This window comes from Elgaria multicarinata, chromosome 1 (assembly GCF_023053635.1).
Source record: "Elgaria multicarinata webbii isolate HBS135686 ecotype San Diego chromosome 1, rElgMul1.1.pri, whole genome shotgun sequence".
Lineage (NCBI taxonomy): Eukaryota > Metazoa > Chordata > Lepidosauria > Squamata > Anguidae > Elgaria > Elgaria multicarinata.
In genome coordinates, this window is record NC_086171.1 from 206,984,067 (window position 1) to 207,001,238 (window position 17,172).

A 17,172-nucleotide genomic window follows, 5' to 3' on the forward strand; every position below is an offset into this window, starting at 1 on the left:
CTAATTTCTGAAGACAGCAGCCCGGCTTCTATTAAAAACAGCAATTGTTATTTCTTCCCTGAAAAAGATCATGTTCCTTTTCTATGGGGTTTAGCTACCAAAGTCCTACTGCATGCAAGAAGCCTATTAATACCAGGGCCCTTGAAGAGCCAGGGCGAAAAACAAAACAGGACAAGTAACAAAAATGCAATAAATAAATAAACATACAAAGGAAGTAGTTTTTGTCTGGACAGGTTAAGTTACAGTGCTATCGATACCTGCTTGGCAAGGCTTTCTGCCCAAATACAAAAAAAGAGGGTATCTTCTCTCCTAGAGTTGGCATTTGGCAGATTAAAGCACGCGCGTGTACACACACACCTGGTCAAGTAGTCAAAGCACTAATTCATTAAAAACAATGAACCCAGAGAGAATCATGCTAATTATAACAGTGATTATCTTCTAAATGACTTGAGAGTACAGCCTCATCCAGTTCTATGAAACACCACGCCAGACCTCATGAAGGTCCCTCTTCCAGTCAGCAAATGTACTGGACTTTTATTTATTTATTACATTTCTATACCGCCCAATAGCCGGAGCTCTCTGGGCGGTTCACAAAAATTAAAACCATTCAAGTATAAAACAACAGTATAAAACCATAATATAAAATACAATATAAAAGCTCAACCAGATAAAAACAGCGGCAATGCAAAATTACAAATTTAAAACCATGTTATTTAAAATTTATAGATTGTTAAAATGTTGGGAGAATAAAAAGGGCGTTTATGTAGGTGCCAAGCGAACCTCCTTAGGGAGCTCATTCCACAGCCGGGGTGCCACAGCAGAGAAGGCCCTCCTCCTGGTAGCCACCTGCCTCACTTCCTTTGGCAGGGGCTCACGGAGAATTAAGGCCCAACTCTTGTATGCTCTCTAACCGGAGGACCTGAGTGCTGGCCACTTGTACCCTTTCGCTCTGCGCTTCCTTCCTAAACCTGGGCCCCTGTTCATGGATGGGCCAGTTGGCCATTAAGAGAGACAAGGCCATGAGATGTAAATTGGGAAGGGGGCACCCAGCTGAGAGTTACAGGGCTTGGCTGCTTGGGAAGGGGAGGTGTGTTCAGCAAAGGGCTCTTGTGACATTGTTATCAGATGACCTCATAATACTTAAAAAAAATACATATATGTTTTCTTCACACTGGAATACCTGCCAGTATTTAGCCATGAACACATAATAGACAGCCGCTTAACACAAGTTGATTCTCTGGTGTTTGGGTAGCAGAAGGAGACAGGTGGACCACAAGCAATAAAGTACGGAAGGACAGGATAGGCCTGCAGGTCTACAGAGCAACAGCGTGAGCAAGTCTGGGAGGAGGAAAGAAATGTCCGTTTGATTTGCTCCATCCTGCTCTGCTTCCAAGGGCCTACAGAAATGCACACAAGGTTATCTCAACAACCCTGTAAGGCACAACCTAAGGGCAGCCAACTAGCTGCATGCATGCAAAGTTAGGTACACCCCTCCCTTGCAAAAATACTAAAAATAAACGGCTTCTGCTATAAACGAAACGCAGATCCTACACGCTGGGTGTATCTCCTTGATTCACTCGCTTTGTGTTTCGTCTTGTTACTAGCTTTATTCACTGCTGCCTGAGCCTCTTCAGAGACTACTGTAGGCAGCTATGAACAGCCACCTGTAGGTTAAGATACGTAGAGAAAGTCTGAGGTGGGAGAGAGGTCCAGAAAAAAAATGACACGGCCTCAATGAATAAATAAATAGGTAAAGCTTAAATCTGTGCACAACAGAACAGTTAAGACCCCACGGCAAACCATTCCTTCCACATGCATGTATGTGTGCGAACGCGCACACACACACACATCTTGCCCTTTGGCAAAGTCTGCTTTGCTCCTAACACACAATATATATATATATATATATATATATATATATATATATTAGGGACTTTCAAGAAGCCAACAACAAATTAAATAACTTAACCAGTAGCCCAGCTGCAATGGAAAAAACACATCCCATGCCGGCTTCTGTTAAGCACCAATACGACAACACAGAATTTCTTCCACTAATGGAATTTTTGGGAGCATCCTCACAGCACTGCTAAGTTAAAGACCCTCGAGACGGGTAGAAGTGAGAGAGTCCCTCTTACAATATTTGAAAAGGAAAATAAGGAGGCGGCGGGGGTGAAATGAGGCCCATCAGAGAAAGAAGAGAACGAAAAGGAAGCAACTCATCCTTCATCAAGAAATACATAGATGCAAAGCTGTCAGGGTTGCTGTGTAACCTGTGTCAGGTTTCCCCAAACCCTAAATTTAACCCCCAGCAATGAAAGGGGTTTTCCAGAAAGAGCCTCCGAAACAGATTAAAATACAAGCAAGAGTGGAAGTTTATATGGTTGAAACATCTCATTAGGTGCCTCTCAACCTTCCCATGGAGACTTCCTCCTTTATATCCCTTCTGGAGTAAAGATAAATAAGGTTGCCATTGATGGAGTAAGGCTGCAATCCTATGCACACTTATGGGGTAGCAAGCCCCTTTTACAGTGCAACCCCTATGGATGTTGACGCAGAAGTACATGCCACTGTATTCAATGGGGCTTACTCCCAGCCAGGTAAGCAAGCCCAGGACTGCAGTCTTAAACAGGCTTCTGCTACGTAATGTTGACTATACAAACACAGAGGTGGACTTTAACTCTTTAGTGTGAGCGCGTTTACATTGTCACATCTCCTGTATGCCACAGCCACTTTTGAGGGCATTTGTTTATAAAGCAGGGCATACAGTTTAAAATAAAATAAAATAATAATAATAATAATAATCCAAAGTAAACAGACACACACACAGAAAAAGATTTTGAGAAGGCAAGGTAGGATTGGATTGTTAGTCCGGTAATCCCATAAAACGCACGGGCAGTGGGTGTGAAAGAGGAAGAGTGATCATAAGGTGGAAGAGGAATAGATTATCTTGTTATTCCAGTAAACAAAGAATACTAGCGACTGGCAGTAGTAGGTCAGGCCCCCCCTCCCCCGCCTCTTTCTTAAAAAAGGGACCCAGGAGTCCGGGCATCCCGTCCGGCCCTCACCTTTGCCTCTGGACTTCCAAGGGGAGCCCTCCTCCGGCAGCGATGCTCTGGGTGGGGCTGAGCAGCCCTTGCGGGGCGATGCCAGGTTTGGCGGCTCCCACCAACATCCCTGCCAGGGCGGGCGCGGCGGGCACCGGGCATAGCGGGCTGCCCAGCAGCAGCTGGGGCAGGAGGGCGGCGGCGGCGGCAGCGCCCAACCCCCGGGAAGGGTCCAAGTCGGCGGCGGCGGCCACGGCGGCGGCCACGGGGGGCAGGAGCAGCCCAGGCGCCGGCGGCCCGTTGGGGGGCAGCGGGAAGCGCGAGGCGGGCTCCGCCGCTGCCGGCGGCGGCGGGACGGGTTCGGCGGCGGCATCTTCCTCCTGCCGCCGCAGCAGCTGCTGCTCGCCCGGAGCCGACGAAGAGGCGGAAGGCGGCCGAGGCGGAGGCGGCTGCTGGTGCAATTGCTGCAGCTTGCCCGGGGCCAGGCAGGGCGGCCGCCCGTCCAGGGAGATGTTGTTGAGGAAGAAAAGGGCGGCCTGCCGGCGCCGCGAGTCGCCTCCCCGCTTCCTGGCGGCGGGAGCCGGCGGCTGCACCGGTCCCGGCGGCGCGTCCAGCTCCGGCTGCTCCTTGGGCGGCCGGCTCGTGGGGGAGCCGCAGGCAGCCGCAGCCATTCTCTCAATGGGCCGCCGCCACTGCTCGCAGCGGCAGGGCAGCCATGGGACGGACGGCCGCCCGTCCAGCCCACCAGCTCGGCCGGGTGGAGCTGACTTTTTTCCTCCCTCGGCCCAGCGAGCGAGAGGACGCTCAGGCAGTGCCTCGCCAGCCATTGGGCGCGGCGCGGCGGTATGTAAATATAGAACGCCCTGCGGCGGCTCTCATTGGCTCGCGTCCGCTTCCATTGTCAGTGCCGTCCTGTTGACTCCTCCTCCAACTCTCTCTCCTTCCCCCCCTCCCACCTCCGCGCGTTTGCATTTAATAGGGCCTTTTTCTTTCTTTCTTTCTTTCTCTCTAACATTGCAAAACCGGGTCCTAAAGGCCGCGGGTTCAGGTCTCCGGGCGCACAAAGGAAACTGGGTTTAGTGCGAGGAGACGAGAGGCTGGTCCTTATCATGGGCTTTCGTTTTTTTAAAATTTACCCACATGTTTAGTTTTTTAACGGTTTTTAATGCTTTATGTGTGCATGTTCTGTGTTTTAGAATTTTAAATTTTGTATACTCGTTTTTATCTTAATTTTAGAATTTCTGTAAACCACCCAGAGAGCCCTGGCTATGGGAGCGGTATATAAGTGTAATAAATAAATAAATAAATAAATAAGTAGTCTTAAAACAAAAAATCCTTTGCAGGAAGATCATAGGTTAGGTTTTTTTAAAAAAGAAGAAGAAGAAAAGAAAGATGCCGGGGCTACACCCTCTGACTTTAAGAGGTCTGGGTGCTAGTCTATATGGCTCAGGTCCAGGTTATCTGAAAGACTGTATTCTCCCTTATGAGCCTGCCCGTGCTTTGAGATCTTCCGGGGAAGCCCTTCTTTCAGTCCCATCTTCTTCACAGGCGTCCCTGGTGGGAACATGGGAGAGGGCCTTCTCGGTGGCTGCTCCAGTGCTCTGGAACTCTCTTCCCTGGGAAGCTAGACTGGTTCCCTCCTTGATATGCTTTCAGAAGCAGGCAAAAACTTTTTTGTTCCGGCAGGCCTTTGGAGAATAATCCGGGCCTCGGTCTATGTTAAAGACTTGTAAAATTGTCCTGTATTTTATTTTGTAAACCGCCCAGAGAGCTTCAGCTACTGGGCAGTACCAAATCATGTGAGATCCTGGTTCCTCTCTATTCGGCCCTGGTTAGGCCTCATCTAGAGTATTGCGTCCAGTTCTAGGCTACACAATTCAAGAGGACGCAGACAAGCTGGAGCGTGTTCAGAGGGCAACCAGGATGATCAGGGGTCTGGAAACAAAGCCCTGTGAAGAGAGACTGAAACAACTGGGCCTGTTTAGCCTGGAGAAGAGAAGATTGAGGGGAGACATGATAGCAGTCTTCAAATACTTAAAAGGTTGTCACACAGAGGAGGGCCAGGATCTCTTCTCGATCCTCCCAGAGTGCAGGACATGGAATAATGGACTCAAGTTAAAGGAAGCCAGATTCCGGCTGGACATCAGGCAAAACTTCCTGACTGTTAGAGCAGTGTGACAATGGAATCAGTTACCTAGGGAGGTTGTGGGCTCTTCCACACTAGAGGCATTCAAGAGGCAGCTGGACAACCATCTGTCAGGGATGCTTTAGGGTGGATTCCTGCATTGAGCAGGGGGTTGGACTGGATGGCCTTGTAGGCCCCTTCCAACTCTGCTATTCTATGATTCTATGATTCTAGTATATACATTTAATAAATAAATAAATGTTTAATGTTTTAATATTGTAATATATATATACTTTTGTATATTTCTTTTCAAAGGTTTTAAATTTTGTAAGGCCGCCTTGAGGCCCAGTATTGGGCAAAAGGCGGGATACAAATAAATAGAATAATAATAATCTGAGATGTAAACGGGTGGGCTGTGGTTACTCAGCGGTAAAGGAAACACATTCTGTACATGCTCGGATGCATTCTTTTGAGTAGGAAAAAAAGACGGGAGAAGTGGTGGGAAAACAGGAGGATTATGAGTTGAAGACATACACACAATTTTTTTTGTAAATGAGGCCTGGTGATGACACTATAAAAGCCTCATCTGGAAGCACCTGAGGCTGCATTAAGACATCCAGTATAACTCCCATTCAGAGATGCACAATCACGAACATCCGTTAGAATTTCCACTCTGAAGCACATTGGAGAGCCACCATTTTCTGGCTTGTTGCCTTTGAAGAAAGCGACAACGTGCAGCCTTAGGGGAAAGCAACATTTGATGTTGAATTTCTGCCTCTCATGCAGCTATTAAAGCTATTACAGGAGCCCTGCCACAGTAAAAAAGACAAGTCCTATTTGAGGGCTTCCCAGACCCATCTTGTTGGCCAAAGGAAGCTTGACCAAATAGAGCTTTAGTCTGATCCAGCAGGGCTCTTCTTGTTCACACTTACTCGGGAGTCAGCTCCACTGGACTCTGTGAGATTTGCGGCCAAAGCCGGTGGCAGAGGTAGGCATAGTCGGGCAACTGCTGAGGGCCCACCCTCCAGCAGGGGACCACTGACAGGATCTCTCTAGATGTGCTCCTCTTCACCATGGCAACGTGCTTGCTCAGCTTCTCTGGTCCCAATAACACTGGTGGTGAGAAGGAGGAGCAGGAGATACCCCGGCCTACTTGCTCCCTGGCTCTCCGCCTGTCAAGTAAGCAAGTGGGAGCGATGGTGAGAAAGAGGAGAAGCAATAGCCCCACTCTGACAAAGCTGGTGCGAAGCGAGAGTCACGGTGGGAGGGCCCCCGTTGAGGGTTTCTTGGCCCAGGGCCTACAAAAACACCTGGAGCTGGCACTGCTTACATCCAAGTTAATGTGCACAGGACAAAGCTGTAAGGAAGGGATGGGCAGAAGGTACATCTGGGCCAGATCTACACCAAGCAGGATAAAACACTCCCAAAACATTTTGAAAAATGCATCTGGAGTGTGTCCTGAGCCCCAACAGTTGTCAAAACTGTTATAAACCGTTTTAAAGCAGTAGTGTAGATCCTGCCGTGGATCTACTTACTGGTAGATATCTGGGTCATTTGCAGTACATTGACAAGCTGACTCTCAGTTGTTTAACTCCCCTTTCAGTCTAAATTATACTGCTGTAATGGAAAGCTTGGGAGGGGGGAAGCAATGGGGCAGCCAGAGGGAGGTCAGAGGGAGGAAAGCTGGTTGCCCTGTTCCTACCCCGTCCTCTGTGCTTGGCCTGGCGGCAGCCCCCCCCCCCCGCAACTACCCCTTTCCTCTCCTCCCCACTCCGCATTTTTAAAATTTATTTATTTATTTACAGGGACATGCGGTGCCAGACTTGGAGCTCCCAGTGAGCCTCCTTCCCTGTCCAGCCCAGCTGATGGCGACCAATCGGGGTCATGCAGATGACCTGCCGCCACTCCGAATCCACCCTGGGGCAAAGCCTTCGTCAAGACAAGCCCCAGATCAAGGCTGCAATCCAAAATACACTTATCAGGAAGTAATTCCTAGACTGAGCTCTTTTGAACTTATTCCCAAGAAGGCATATATAGGATTGCAATCTTAGGTTACATGGCATTTTAAGCAGGAACCCCCTCTGGGAAACATTGAAGAATTCTTAAAAATTGAAGGCTTCTTTGGAATTGTAAATCCAAATGTGATATTTTAGCTGTTGTTCCATTTCAGCAGTACAGTGGGGAATACTGTGTATTGAAACACTTCAATTTAAAAAACCTTCTGAAAGACCGTATTCTTCCATATGAGCCTGCCCGTGCTTTGAGATCTTCTGCGGAGGCCTTTCTCTCAGTCCCACCAACATCCCAGGCACGCCTGATGGGTATGCAGGAGAGGGCCTTCTCGGTGGCTGCTCCAAGGCTCTGGAACTCCCTTCTCAGGGAGGCTAAGCTGGCTCCCTCTGTGCTACAGTTTCGGAGGCAGGCAAAAACTGTTTTTTTTCCAGCAGCCCTTTGGAACTATACTGGACCTGTGTTAATGTATTGGATCCTCCCTTTTAACCTGTTACAGTTTTTAAAGATTTTTTAACGTGTTTTTAATTTTACTGTAGGTTTAATTCTATTTTAACTTTTGTAATTTATATTTATATGTTTTAATTGTACATGTTTTAATCTTGTAAACCGCCTTGAGTTCCAGTACTGGGAAAAAGGTGAATAATAATAATAATAATAATAATAATAATAATAATAATAATAATAATAATAGCATTAGCTCCATCACACCTACTTTTTTTATCCAGTTTTCATCTGGGGTTTTCCCCTCCATTTCCTTAGTGAGCCGAGCGCTGGGCGCTTTCATGTCTCTGCGTTCTTGCGCTCTTTCAGCTCATGTATTTTTTCTCTTGGGGTGCTACTATGCCGGTGAGATCTCCCGCCCCACCCCTTGGAAAAGGTTTACAGGGAAGAGGAGCAAAGGTTTGTTTTGCTAGTTTCAAAGGGTGGGCAGATGAACAATCATTTAACTAATTTCTTTTGTAAAGGTGGTCAGGTCCCCTCCTTTGCTCCAAGGTAACCAAAATGCTTACATCTGTTTATGTTTTAAAGATAAAGAGATCAAACTTCTCACAGTGATATCTCTTAAGGAGGGCTTTAGGAAGGAAAGGAAAGGAACTTCTCGTGCAAGCACTGAGTCATTACTGACTCTTGGAGGGACGCCAGCTTTTGCTGACGTTTTCTTGGCAGGTCTTATAGCGGGGTGGTTTGCCGTTGCCTTCCCCGGCCATTATTACCTTTCCCCCAGCTAACTGGGTACTCATTTTACCAACCTCGGGAGGATGGAAGGCTGAGTCGACCCAAGCCAGCTGCCTGAAACCAGCTTCCGCTGGGATCGAACTCAGGCCGTGGGGAGAGTTTCAGCTGTAGAAACTGCTGCTTTACTGCTCTGCGCCACACAAGGCTTCTTCAAGGAAAGCTTTAGCCATGCCAAATTTGAATCAGATCGGTTCATCCCTTGATTTTTAGGATTTTTTTAATGGAAATTAACAAAAATGCTTACATCTGCATAATTTTTAAAGATAAAGAGATCAAACTTGGCACAGTGATACCTCTTAAGGAGGGCTTTAGCCATGCCAAATTTGAATCAGATCGGTCCCCTTGATTTTTTAGGATTTTTTTAAAAAATTCCCCCCTTAAACTCTTTTCCTGATAGTCCACCAGTACGAAGGATCAATTTTCCTTTCCTTTGATCATGTGAAGCTGTGCATCTCCAAGTTCATAAAATAGAGATCTGCTCGTTCCCTTACTCAAGAGTAAATTGCATTGATTTCAACTGCATTTACATCCAAGTCATACTAAAATCCCATGCATGCCTACCTTTGAGTAAACCCCAGTGAACAGAGAGAGACTTACTTCTGAGTAAACAGAAGTAAGCATAGGGTTGCAGAGCACTTCTTTCCAGTTTGCTGCTTTTTTAAAAAAGTTGAATGACCACACTATTAAAAGTCAGTTCTATATGTGTTTACTCAGAAGTAAGTCTCTCTCTATTCAATGGGATTTACTCAAAGGTAAGCATGATCTGATAGAACGCAATGACACCAATACATGGGAGGGAGGAGCGCATTTATTTTGCATGGAGGGAAAATAATCCAGACTTTCCCCGCTCCAAAAAGAAATGAAACATGGAGGGGAAGAGGCGAAATGAACGCAGGATGTGGACGACACCATATGAGTACCGGGCTGCAAAACCGCATGCCATGCCAGGCATGGTGAGTGTGTAATAAATCGCTGGTGTGATGGAGCCCTTAGTCTATACAGAAAAAAAAGCTTCTAAAAGTAATTAACAGCCAAAGTCTGTACAGCAAGAATGTATTGACAAACATTTCATTCTCTTTTCTTATGGCTTGAATGAAGATTAGAGATGGTTCTTATACTGCAAATATTAAATTCTCTTCCATTTGGCTGAGTATTATATTCATGACGCATTTAGCGCTCCACTGAACCAAGTGTAGTTTTGTCTCTGTGTTATCTTCAACCCTCAGCTGGTTAACTTTCTCAGAGTTTGTGTAACTTCATCAGTCCTAGAGAATGGCAACCCATGGACTGAATTAGGATTCTGTCTCCCTGCACCCCAACTATGGATGTTAAATTAGCATAAAATAAATAACCAGGACGACAATATCATCATAGTGCCATCTGTTGTAAATGGTTCACTGTTCCGATCTTATATATGTTTGGGCTCTGCACAGAGATATCAGTGGCCCACGGGTATCACATGCTTTTCTTCATGGCAGTGGGAGTGACTACACCAGTGTGGTGTAGTGGCTAGAGTGTCAGACTGGGAGTCGGGAGATCCGGGTTCTAGTCCCCACTCAGCCATGGAAGCCCACTGGGTGACTTTGGGCCAGTCACAGACTTTCAGCCCAACCCACCTCACAGGGTTGTTGTTGTGAGGATAAAGTGGAGAGCTTCTCGCCTGCCCAAGGACCTCCACTTCCCTTACTCGGCTTCGTCCTTTTTCTTCTGCTGCCCCTTACGCCTGGAACGCTCTTCCAGAACACTTGAGAACTACAAACTCAATCACTGCTTTTAAAACTCAGCTAAAAACTTTTCTTTTCCCTATAGCCTTCAAATATTGAGTTTGTTCTGACTCTATACAGTTAGCTTCACCCTACCCGGTGCCTGTTTACACTTCCCTGTGCCTGTTTGCATTCTCCTTCCCTCTTTATGGTTTACTACAACTTATTAGATTGTAAGCCTATGCGGCAGGGTCTTGCTATTTACTGTGTTATCTGTACAGCACCATGTACATTGATGGTGCTATATAAATAAATAAATAAATAAATAAATAATAATAATAATAATAATAATAAGGAGGAGGAGGATTATGTACGCCACCTTGGGTTCCTTGCAGGAAAAAGGCGAGATATAAATGCAATAATAAATAAATATCTCTTTGGCTTCACAACTTGCACATTTGTTTGGAGGTGACACATCAGATGAAATGGGTTCTAGTCCACAGAAATGTGGGACATTATCAGGGTGTAATCCTATGCATGTTTAGGCAGAAAAAGTCCTACAACTCCCAGCATTCCCAGCCATCAGATAAAAGTCCTATAACTTCCAGCCTTCCCCAGCTGAGGAATGCTGGGAGTTTTAAGATTCCCCCCCCCCCAATCTAAACATGCATAGGATTGCATCCTAAACCTGTTAGCCTTTAAGGAAAAACAACTTCCTTGTTTAACGTTAATGAAGCCAGTGAAATGATGTCTTTTATTACATTCAATGGCCTGCTGGAAACAAGCCTTTGAATTTCACAGAATTCTTCTTCAGGCATAGGTGTTTCTAATAAAATAAAAATACGTTTCGGCGGACAGTTGCAGCGTGTCTTGTGAGGGGTCAATGTACCCTCGTAGTCCTGTTAGATCTTTCACTGATATTTGGTACCACTGAGCATGAAGTGTTGCTGACACAAACACAAGACAAGTTGCCCCATGTCAACATATTCTGCTTGCTATTGATAGGACAGCGCCAAAGTGGTCTGGCTTATTTCTATCTTGGTGTGCATGTTCTAGAGTGCATGATAAACAATTGTTGATAACCTTTCATTTAGGTCCATTAGAATCTAATAATAATGTTTGTGTATTTTATTTTATTTTTTTAAAAGTGCAACCTTTGTCAGATTGATTAACAAGAATGCTGTTGGGCTCAAGAAAAGGGTTATGATTAACTAAAGCACTTGTAATACTATCTCTAAAGTTAAGGAAGTCTGGTCAAGATAAATATTTGAATGGAGCTCCCTCCCGCAAGATAGTGAGCTCCAGGGTCGGCCCTTCCATTAACCAGAGTGAAGCAGTCACCTCAGTCAGCAGATGCTGGGAGGCGGCAGCAATATGTTGGAGGAGAGAACTGTGGGCCATGCAGCCTGCTGTTCACGCTATAAGTTACCCTGCAGCCTTCAGGGACAGTGGCGGATACTGTCCCATTATCAGTGTTGAAGACAGATCCATACGCCAGTTCAGTTGGCTTTTATACATGGAATGGCAGGGGGGGGGGAGCGCTATCTTGTCTTTCATCTCAGGCAGTGTCGTGTTTCTCAGAAAACTCCTGCTTTCGATGGGAGGCAAATGACGAGGCTTGCTAAGTAATCCACAAAGCTTTTATTAAGCAACAGACGTCTCTTCTACCTGAAGAGAGTCTAACCTCTTGGAAACGTCCCCCTAGGCAAAACTATGCAAACTAAGCAAGACAATTGTCCACTCAAGAAGAATAGGAAGCCAGTTCACGTAATTTCAGATAGCCTGGTGCGGAGGCAGGTTCTGGCATAATCGAACTGACTTTCTCACGCCTTCCTTCTGCTCCGTGCGTTTGAGCTTCCAGCGGACCCTAACATCAGCTAGCTTGTTGGGGCGCTCTCCTCCGGAAGAAAGCTGACTTCCCACCGAGTGTGTAGGATTTGGCCTTGAGGAGATAAGCTCTGGAGTGGGCTGACTCCCAGCTGGGGAATCGCCCGTGAGAGCTTCCTGCCCCACTGGTACAGGCTGGCTGGTGTCTTGCGCTGCATCTTCTAGTTCTGAATCTGATTCTGATCGATTACCTGAAACTTCTTCTCCCAAAACAGGAGCAGTAGGGTTAGACATGTCAGGCAGCAAAAGATCTTGGGCCACCCCTGGTGAGCTCAGCTGGTGGGTGCCCATGATTGCAATAAACACAAGGCTGCTGAGAAACAGGGAGAAACATGCTCGGGGCAACCTTGGGATTCACAGAAGTACAAAGAAAGCTTAACGAAAATCCCTAAAATGCCTACTCCAGGGCATTTGTCAGCATTTGACGGGCTTCTTAATTCCGTTATGTTATAAGGTCTTGGTATTTTATTGTTAACTGTTTTTAGGTGTTTTATGGCACAATCCTATCCAGATGCCCACCAGCTTCTGAACTTGGAGACTGATGGGCATCCTAATCAGAGTAGGAGGAGCATGGAGGCAATCTTCTTCATCTCTGAACTTCTCCCACTTTGCACTTTTGCTAGATGGGCATTTTTGCCCGTCTAGCCAAGGCTCTGCAGAGGGGAAGGAAAGGAGGTTAGGAAGGCTGGAGGATTCTTCATAAGCTGACCTCCCTAGTCTCCTTCCTGCCCACCTAAAAAAACGCCCCCTTCCCCTCTCTCCAAGGTTGCTTTTGCAAACTCGGAGAGGCACGTGTGGCTTCCTCCGTACTGGCTGTCATAGAGTCATAGAATAGTAGAGTTGGAAGGGGCCTATAAGGCCATCGAGTCCAACCCCCTGCTCAATGAAGGAATTCTTAAAGCTGTGAAGAGGAGGGTCCAGGGAGCCCATCACATGTAACAGTAAGCCACTCTGGGGCCCTTTACCCTGCTGCAGGGGGATGGTTACCTGGGGTGGTTCAGTAACCGCTGTTGTCACATTCCACCTCCCCCCCACACACAACATGCGAAGCTGCTATAGTTAGCCCAAAATGCTTGACTATCATGGCTTAGCATGATGTCTGAACAGACTCACATACACTCTGACAATTCTGGGACTGACAAATAACATCCCCTGGATTCTAAGTGTGACATAGAGAGCCCGTGTGGTGTAGTGGCTACAGTGTTGGACTGGGAGTCGGGAGATCCAAGTTCTAGTCCCCACTCGGCCATGGAAACAGTGACTTTGGGCCAGTCACAGACTCTCAGCCCAATCTACCTCACAGGGTTGTTATTAGAATAATAATAATAATAATTTGTATCCTGCCTTTTGCCCAATACTGGGCCTCAAGTCAGCCTTACAAAATTTAAAACATATGCATTTTAAACCTAGGAAAAGAAATGTACAAAAAAATTAAAAATTACAATATTAAAACAATAAACGTTTAAAACACACGACAATTTTACAAGTCTTTAACATAGATGGAGGACCAGATTATTCTCCAAAGGCCTGTTGGAACAAACAAGTTTTAGCCTGCCTCTGAAAGCCCATCAAAGAGGGAGCCAGTCTAGCTTCCTTGGGAAGAGAGTTCACCGAGAAGGCCCTTTCCCATGTTCCCACCAAGCGCGCCTGTGAAGATGGTGAGACTGAAAGAAGGGCTTCTCCAGAAGATCTCAAAGCACGGGCAGGCTCATAAATAAGGGAGAATACGGTCTTTCAGATTACCTGGACCTGAGCCATATAGGGCTTGTTGGTGTGAGGATAAATTGGAGAGGAGGAGGATTATGTTCGCCACCTTGGGTTCCTTGGAGAAAAGAAGGTGGGATATTAATTAATTAAATAAATAAATAGTCATTGATAGGGCATGTCTAGATGTAGGGAGGGGAGGGGGAGGATCTCGTGATATGGTGATCGTGAGATCCTCCCCCTCAGTCTATACGTGGTGTGCAACGTTCCGGGAAGAAGAGGATGTCATGCCCGCCATTTTGGTGTTGTTTTTTATCGAAAATGACTGCATGAGCGCTCCATCACTAACATAAGTTTTTTTAAAAAATTAAATAAATAAAATATCCCGCTCTTCCCTCCACCCCCGATGGTGCCTGGTTTCCTTGCGTTTATTTGCGAGGAGCCGGCACAATCCCAAGACCGCGGGAAAAGTTGGGATTAAAACTGTCCCTGCTATCCCGGGGAAAGGGAGGGATCATATCTCCCTGCTCCCGAGATCCCCTGTGCATCACGTGGATACACAGGGATGTTCCCGGGATATCGCCTGGTCTAGACATGCCCCTAGACTTGTCCTAATCTCCACCTCCTAACTCTAGACAAAAGAAACTCCCTCAATGAATGCAAAGAGTAAGTCTTCTTTTAAAATCCTAGCAGGTGGCATCGTACCTACCTTTGGAGAAGGAAACTGCCAGTGTGCACTGCAGCATGCGTAGTACCGATAGCTTATATGTCTTGGGAAATGACTCAGAGTTTTTATTATGACATTAAGTGTTTAAGAAAGCCTGAGCGGATTGATTTAATCATGCCGCTCCAGTCTGCGGAAGGCGATGCGTCCTCTTAATGAAACAGTCACGCGGCACTTATATGAATGAGTGAACGGAAAACATTTCCCTTCTCCACATGCTGCAGAAGCTGTTATACGTGACTCATCACCAAGGGAGCTGTGGGGTTGCTGTTTCATAGGGGTTTTGCAGGGGTAGAAGATAGGGGAGAAAGAGGGGGCTTAGAAAAGTAATCTTCCGAATAAGCATAGCAATCCACATTTAGAAATGCAATGTAGAAATGTGGGGAAACTGCAGGAAAGGGCAACTAAAATGATAAGAATATAAGAGCTTAATCACACCAGCATTATACTGTGTAATCACTGTGAATTGCATGCAAAGGACTCAGAAGTTTCCCACCTTATAATCTGCTTTGATTGTGAAGTACTCCCATGCATCCTGCCTTAATTGTGCAATAAAGCAAAACGATTCGCTGTATTTAGCCCCTACTTTTTGAGCGTATCTTCTGAGCCGCCACTGGGGTGCAGGAGCAGGATTTTAAAGAAATGCTTACATCAGCATAAGCTTTAAAGATAAAGACACCAAAATCGGCACAGTAATAGATGTTAGGGAGAGCATTAAGAATACCAAATTTGAATTGAATTGGGTCATCCATTGATTTTTTAATGATTTTTTACATTTTCCCCTTAAACACTTCGGTTTTTACTCTAGAACCTTGGTCAGGATCCAGGCATGGGGTGGAGGGCTTTTAAGATCCTGCCTACTGTAAACATGAAAAAGGATATAGTTTCTAATTATGGATTTAAAGTAATAGCTGTTTTGGCACTTAGAAGTATAATTGTGTGTGTTGTGTTTGTATGTATGGGTGTGTGTGTGTGTGTGTGTGTCATTTTATTGCTTTTATTGAGAGTCAGAAATTTATTTATTTATTGCATTTATGTCCCACCTTTTTTCCTTCAAGGAACCATAATCCTCCTCCTCTCCATTTTATCCTCACAACAACAACCCTGAGAGGTAGGTTGGACTGAGAGTCTGTGACTGGCCCAAAGTCACACAGTGAGCTTCCATGGTTGAGTGGGGATTAGAACTCAGATCTCCCAGTCCAACACTCTAACCACTACACCATGCTGTCTCTCCTTAAGGATCCCCTGCCAATCACCCAGCCTAGAACAGTTTACATAGAGCACCTCCTAGTGGTTCCCCGATCCAGTCACTGCCAGAGATCTCTGATTAGAAGCTCTTACAGGTTTTAAAAATGTGAATAGCTGCAGGGGCAGAGGGTGCAGGAAGGGGGACTGAACTGGATCACAATTGACTTATGAAACTTTTCCCCTGCACAATTTTTCCTAATTGAAATTCATCCCTCCCCGACTCATTGCAATTTGCCTTTGCGGAGGGAAACCATACAGGAATCGTATGATCCTTGGGTGTTTCCAGGCTATGAAAAAGCAGCATCTGTTTTCCCAAGTTGGCAGCCGGCCAGCTGATGCCCTGATTTACAGAATTTGATTCTCCCTTGGGAGAGAGGGCTGGATTGTTAATTTATGGGTTGTTGTTGTTGTTTTATTATATTTATTTATTTATTGCATTTTTATATCGCCCAATAGCTCTCTGGGCGGTTCACGAAAAATTAAAACCACGAAAACCATTCCAAATATAAAACAAACAACAGAATAAAAACATAGTATAAAATACACTATAAAGGCACAACCTGGAGGGAATCTACACGTCGTACTGAAGGCACTCGCGTGTGCCTCCAGTGCGCCCTCAAAACGATGGTGTAGACGGAGAAAGAAGAGACAGAGGAAGAGGCGGAGGAGGCGGCAGCTGGGGAACCGGCCGTGTCCTTGCCGCCGCCGCTGCCTCCCCGCCGGCCTCCTGCTACCGGGGTAAGAGCCACCCAGGTCGGAGAGCTCGGCGGCCGAGCTCTCCGACCTGGGTGGCTCTTACCCCGGCAGCAGGAGGCCGGCGGGGAGGCGGCTGCGGCGGTGGGGGCAAGGACGCGGCCGGTTCCCTAGCCGCCTCCTCCTCCGCCTCTTCCTCCATCTCTTCTTTCTCCGTCTACACCATCATTTTGAGGGCGCACTGGAGGCGCACGCGAGCGCCTTCAGTACGATGTGTAGATTCCCTCCAGGATAAAACCGAACAGCAACGCAGGAATTAATACAGTTTAAAACACAGAATTAAAACAGCAAAGTTAAAAAAACTAAGATGATAAACTGGGAAAATAAAAAGGTCTTCACCTGGCATCTAAAAGAGTATAATGTAGGTGCTGGGCGAACCTCTCTAGGGAGCTCATTCCGCAGCCATGGTGCCACTGCAGAAAAGGCCCTTGTTGTCTCACCAGAGCTAGAGACGTCCTCTGCTAGCTTCTACTAAGCTGCTTTCCTTAGAGCAGGAGTGTTGAGCCTCTGTCAGCCCAGATTTTCAGAGAAGCTCTCAGGGGCCGCATTCCCGCGGTGGGTGGTGCTGAGGGCAAAAGAAGAAGGGTCCAAAGCCCCAGCATATAGAATCATAGAACCATAGAATAGCATTTTATTAGATTGTAAGCCTATGCGGCAGAGTCTTGCTATTTACTGTTTTACTCTGTACAGCACCATGTACATTGATGGTGCTATATAAATAAATAAATAAATAAA

The 17,172-nt window shown here is 46.2% G+C and overlaps 1 protein-coding gene across 1 annotated transcript in view; it reads right to left on the reverse strand.

The window, feature by feature from the left end:
* Window positions 1-3,725, reverse strand: part of CABLES2 (Cdk5 and Abl enzyme substrate 2) — a 58,919-nt gene extending 55,194 nt beyond the window's left edge. The window contains exon 1 of the mRNA XM_063146909.1: window positions 3,066-3,725. Coding sequence (XP_063002979.1) covers window positions 3,066-3,715 — 650 coding nt within the window. The 5' untranslated portion in view covers window positions 3,716-3,725. The remainder of the gene's footprint in view (window positions 1-3,065) is intronic.
* Between the last annotated feature and the right edge of the window lie 13,447 nt (window positions 3,726-17,172).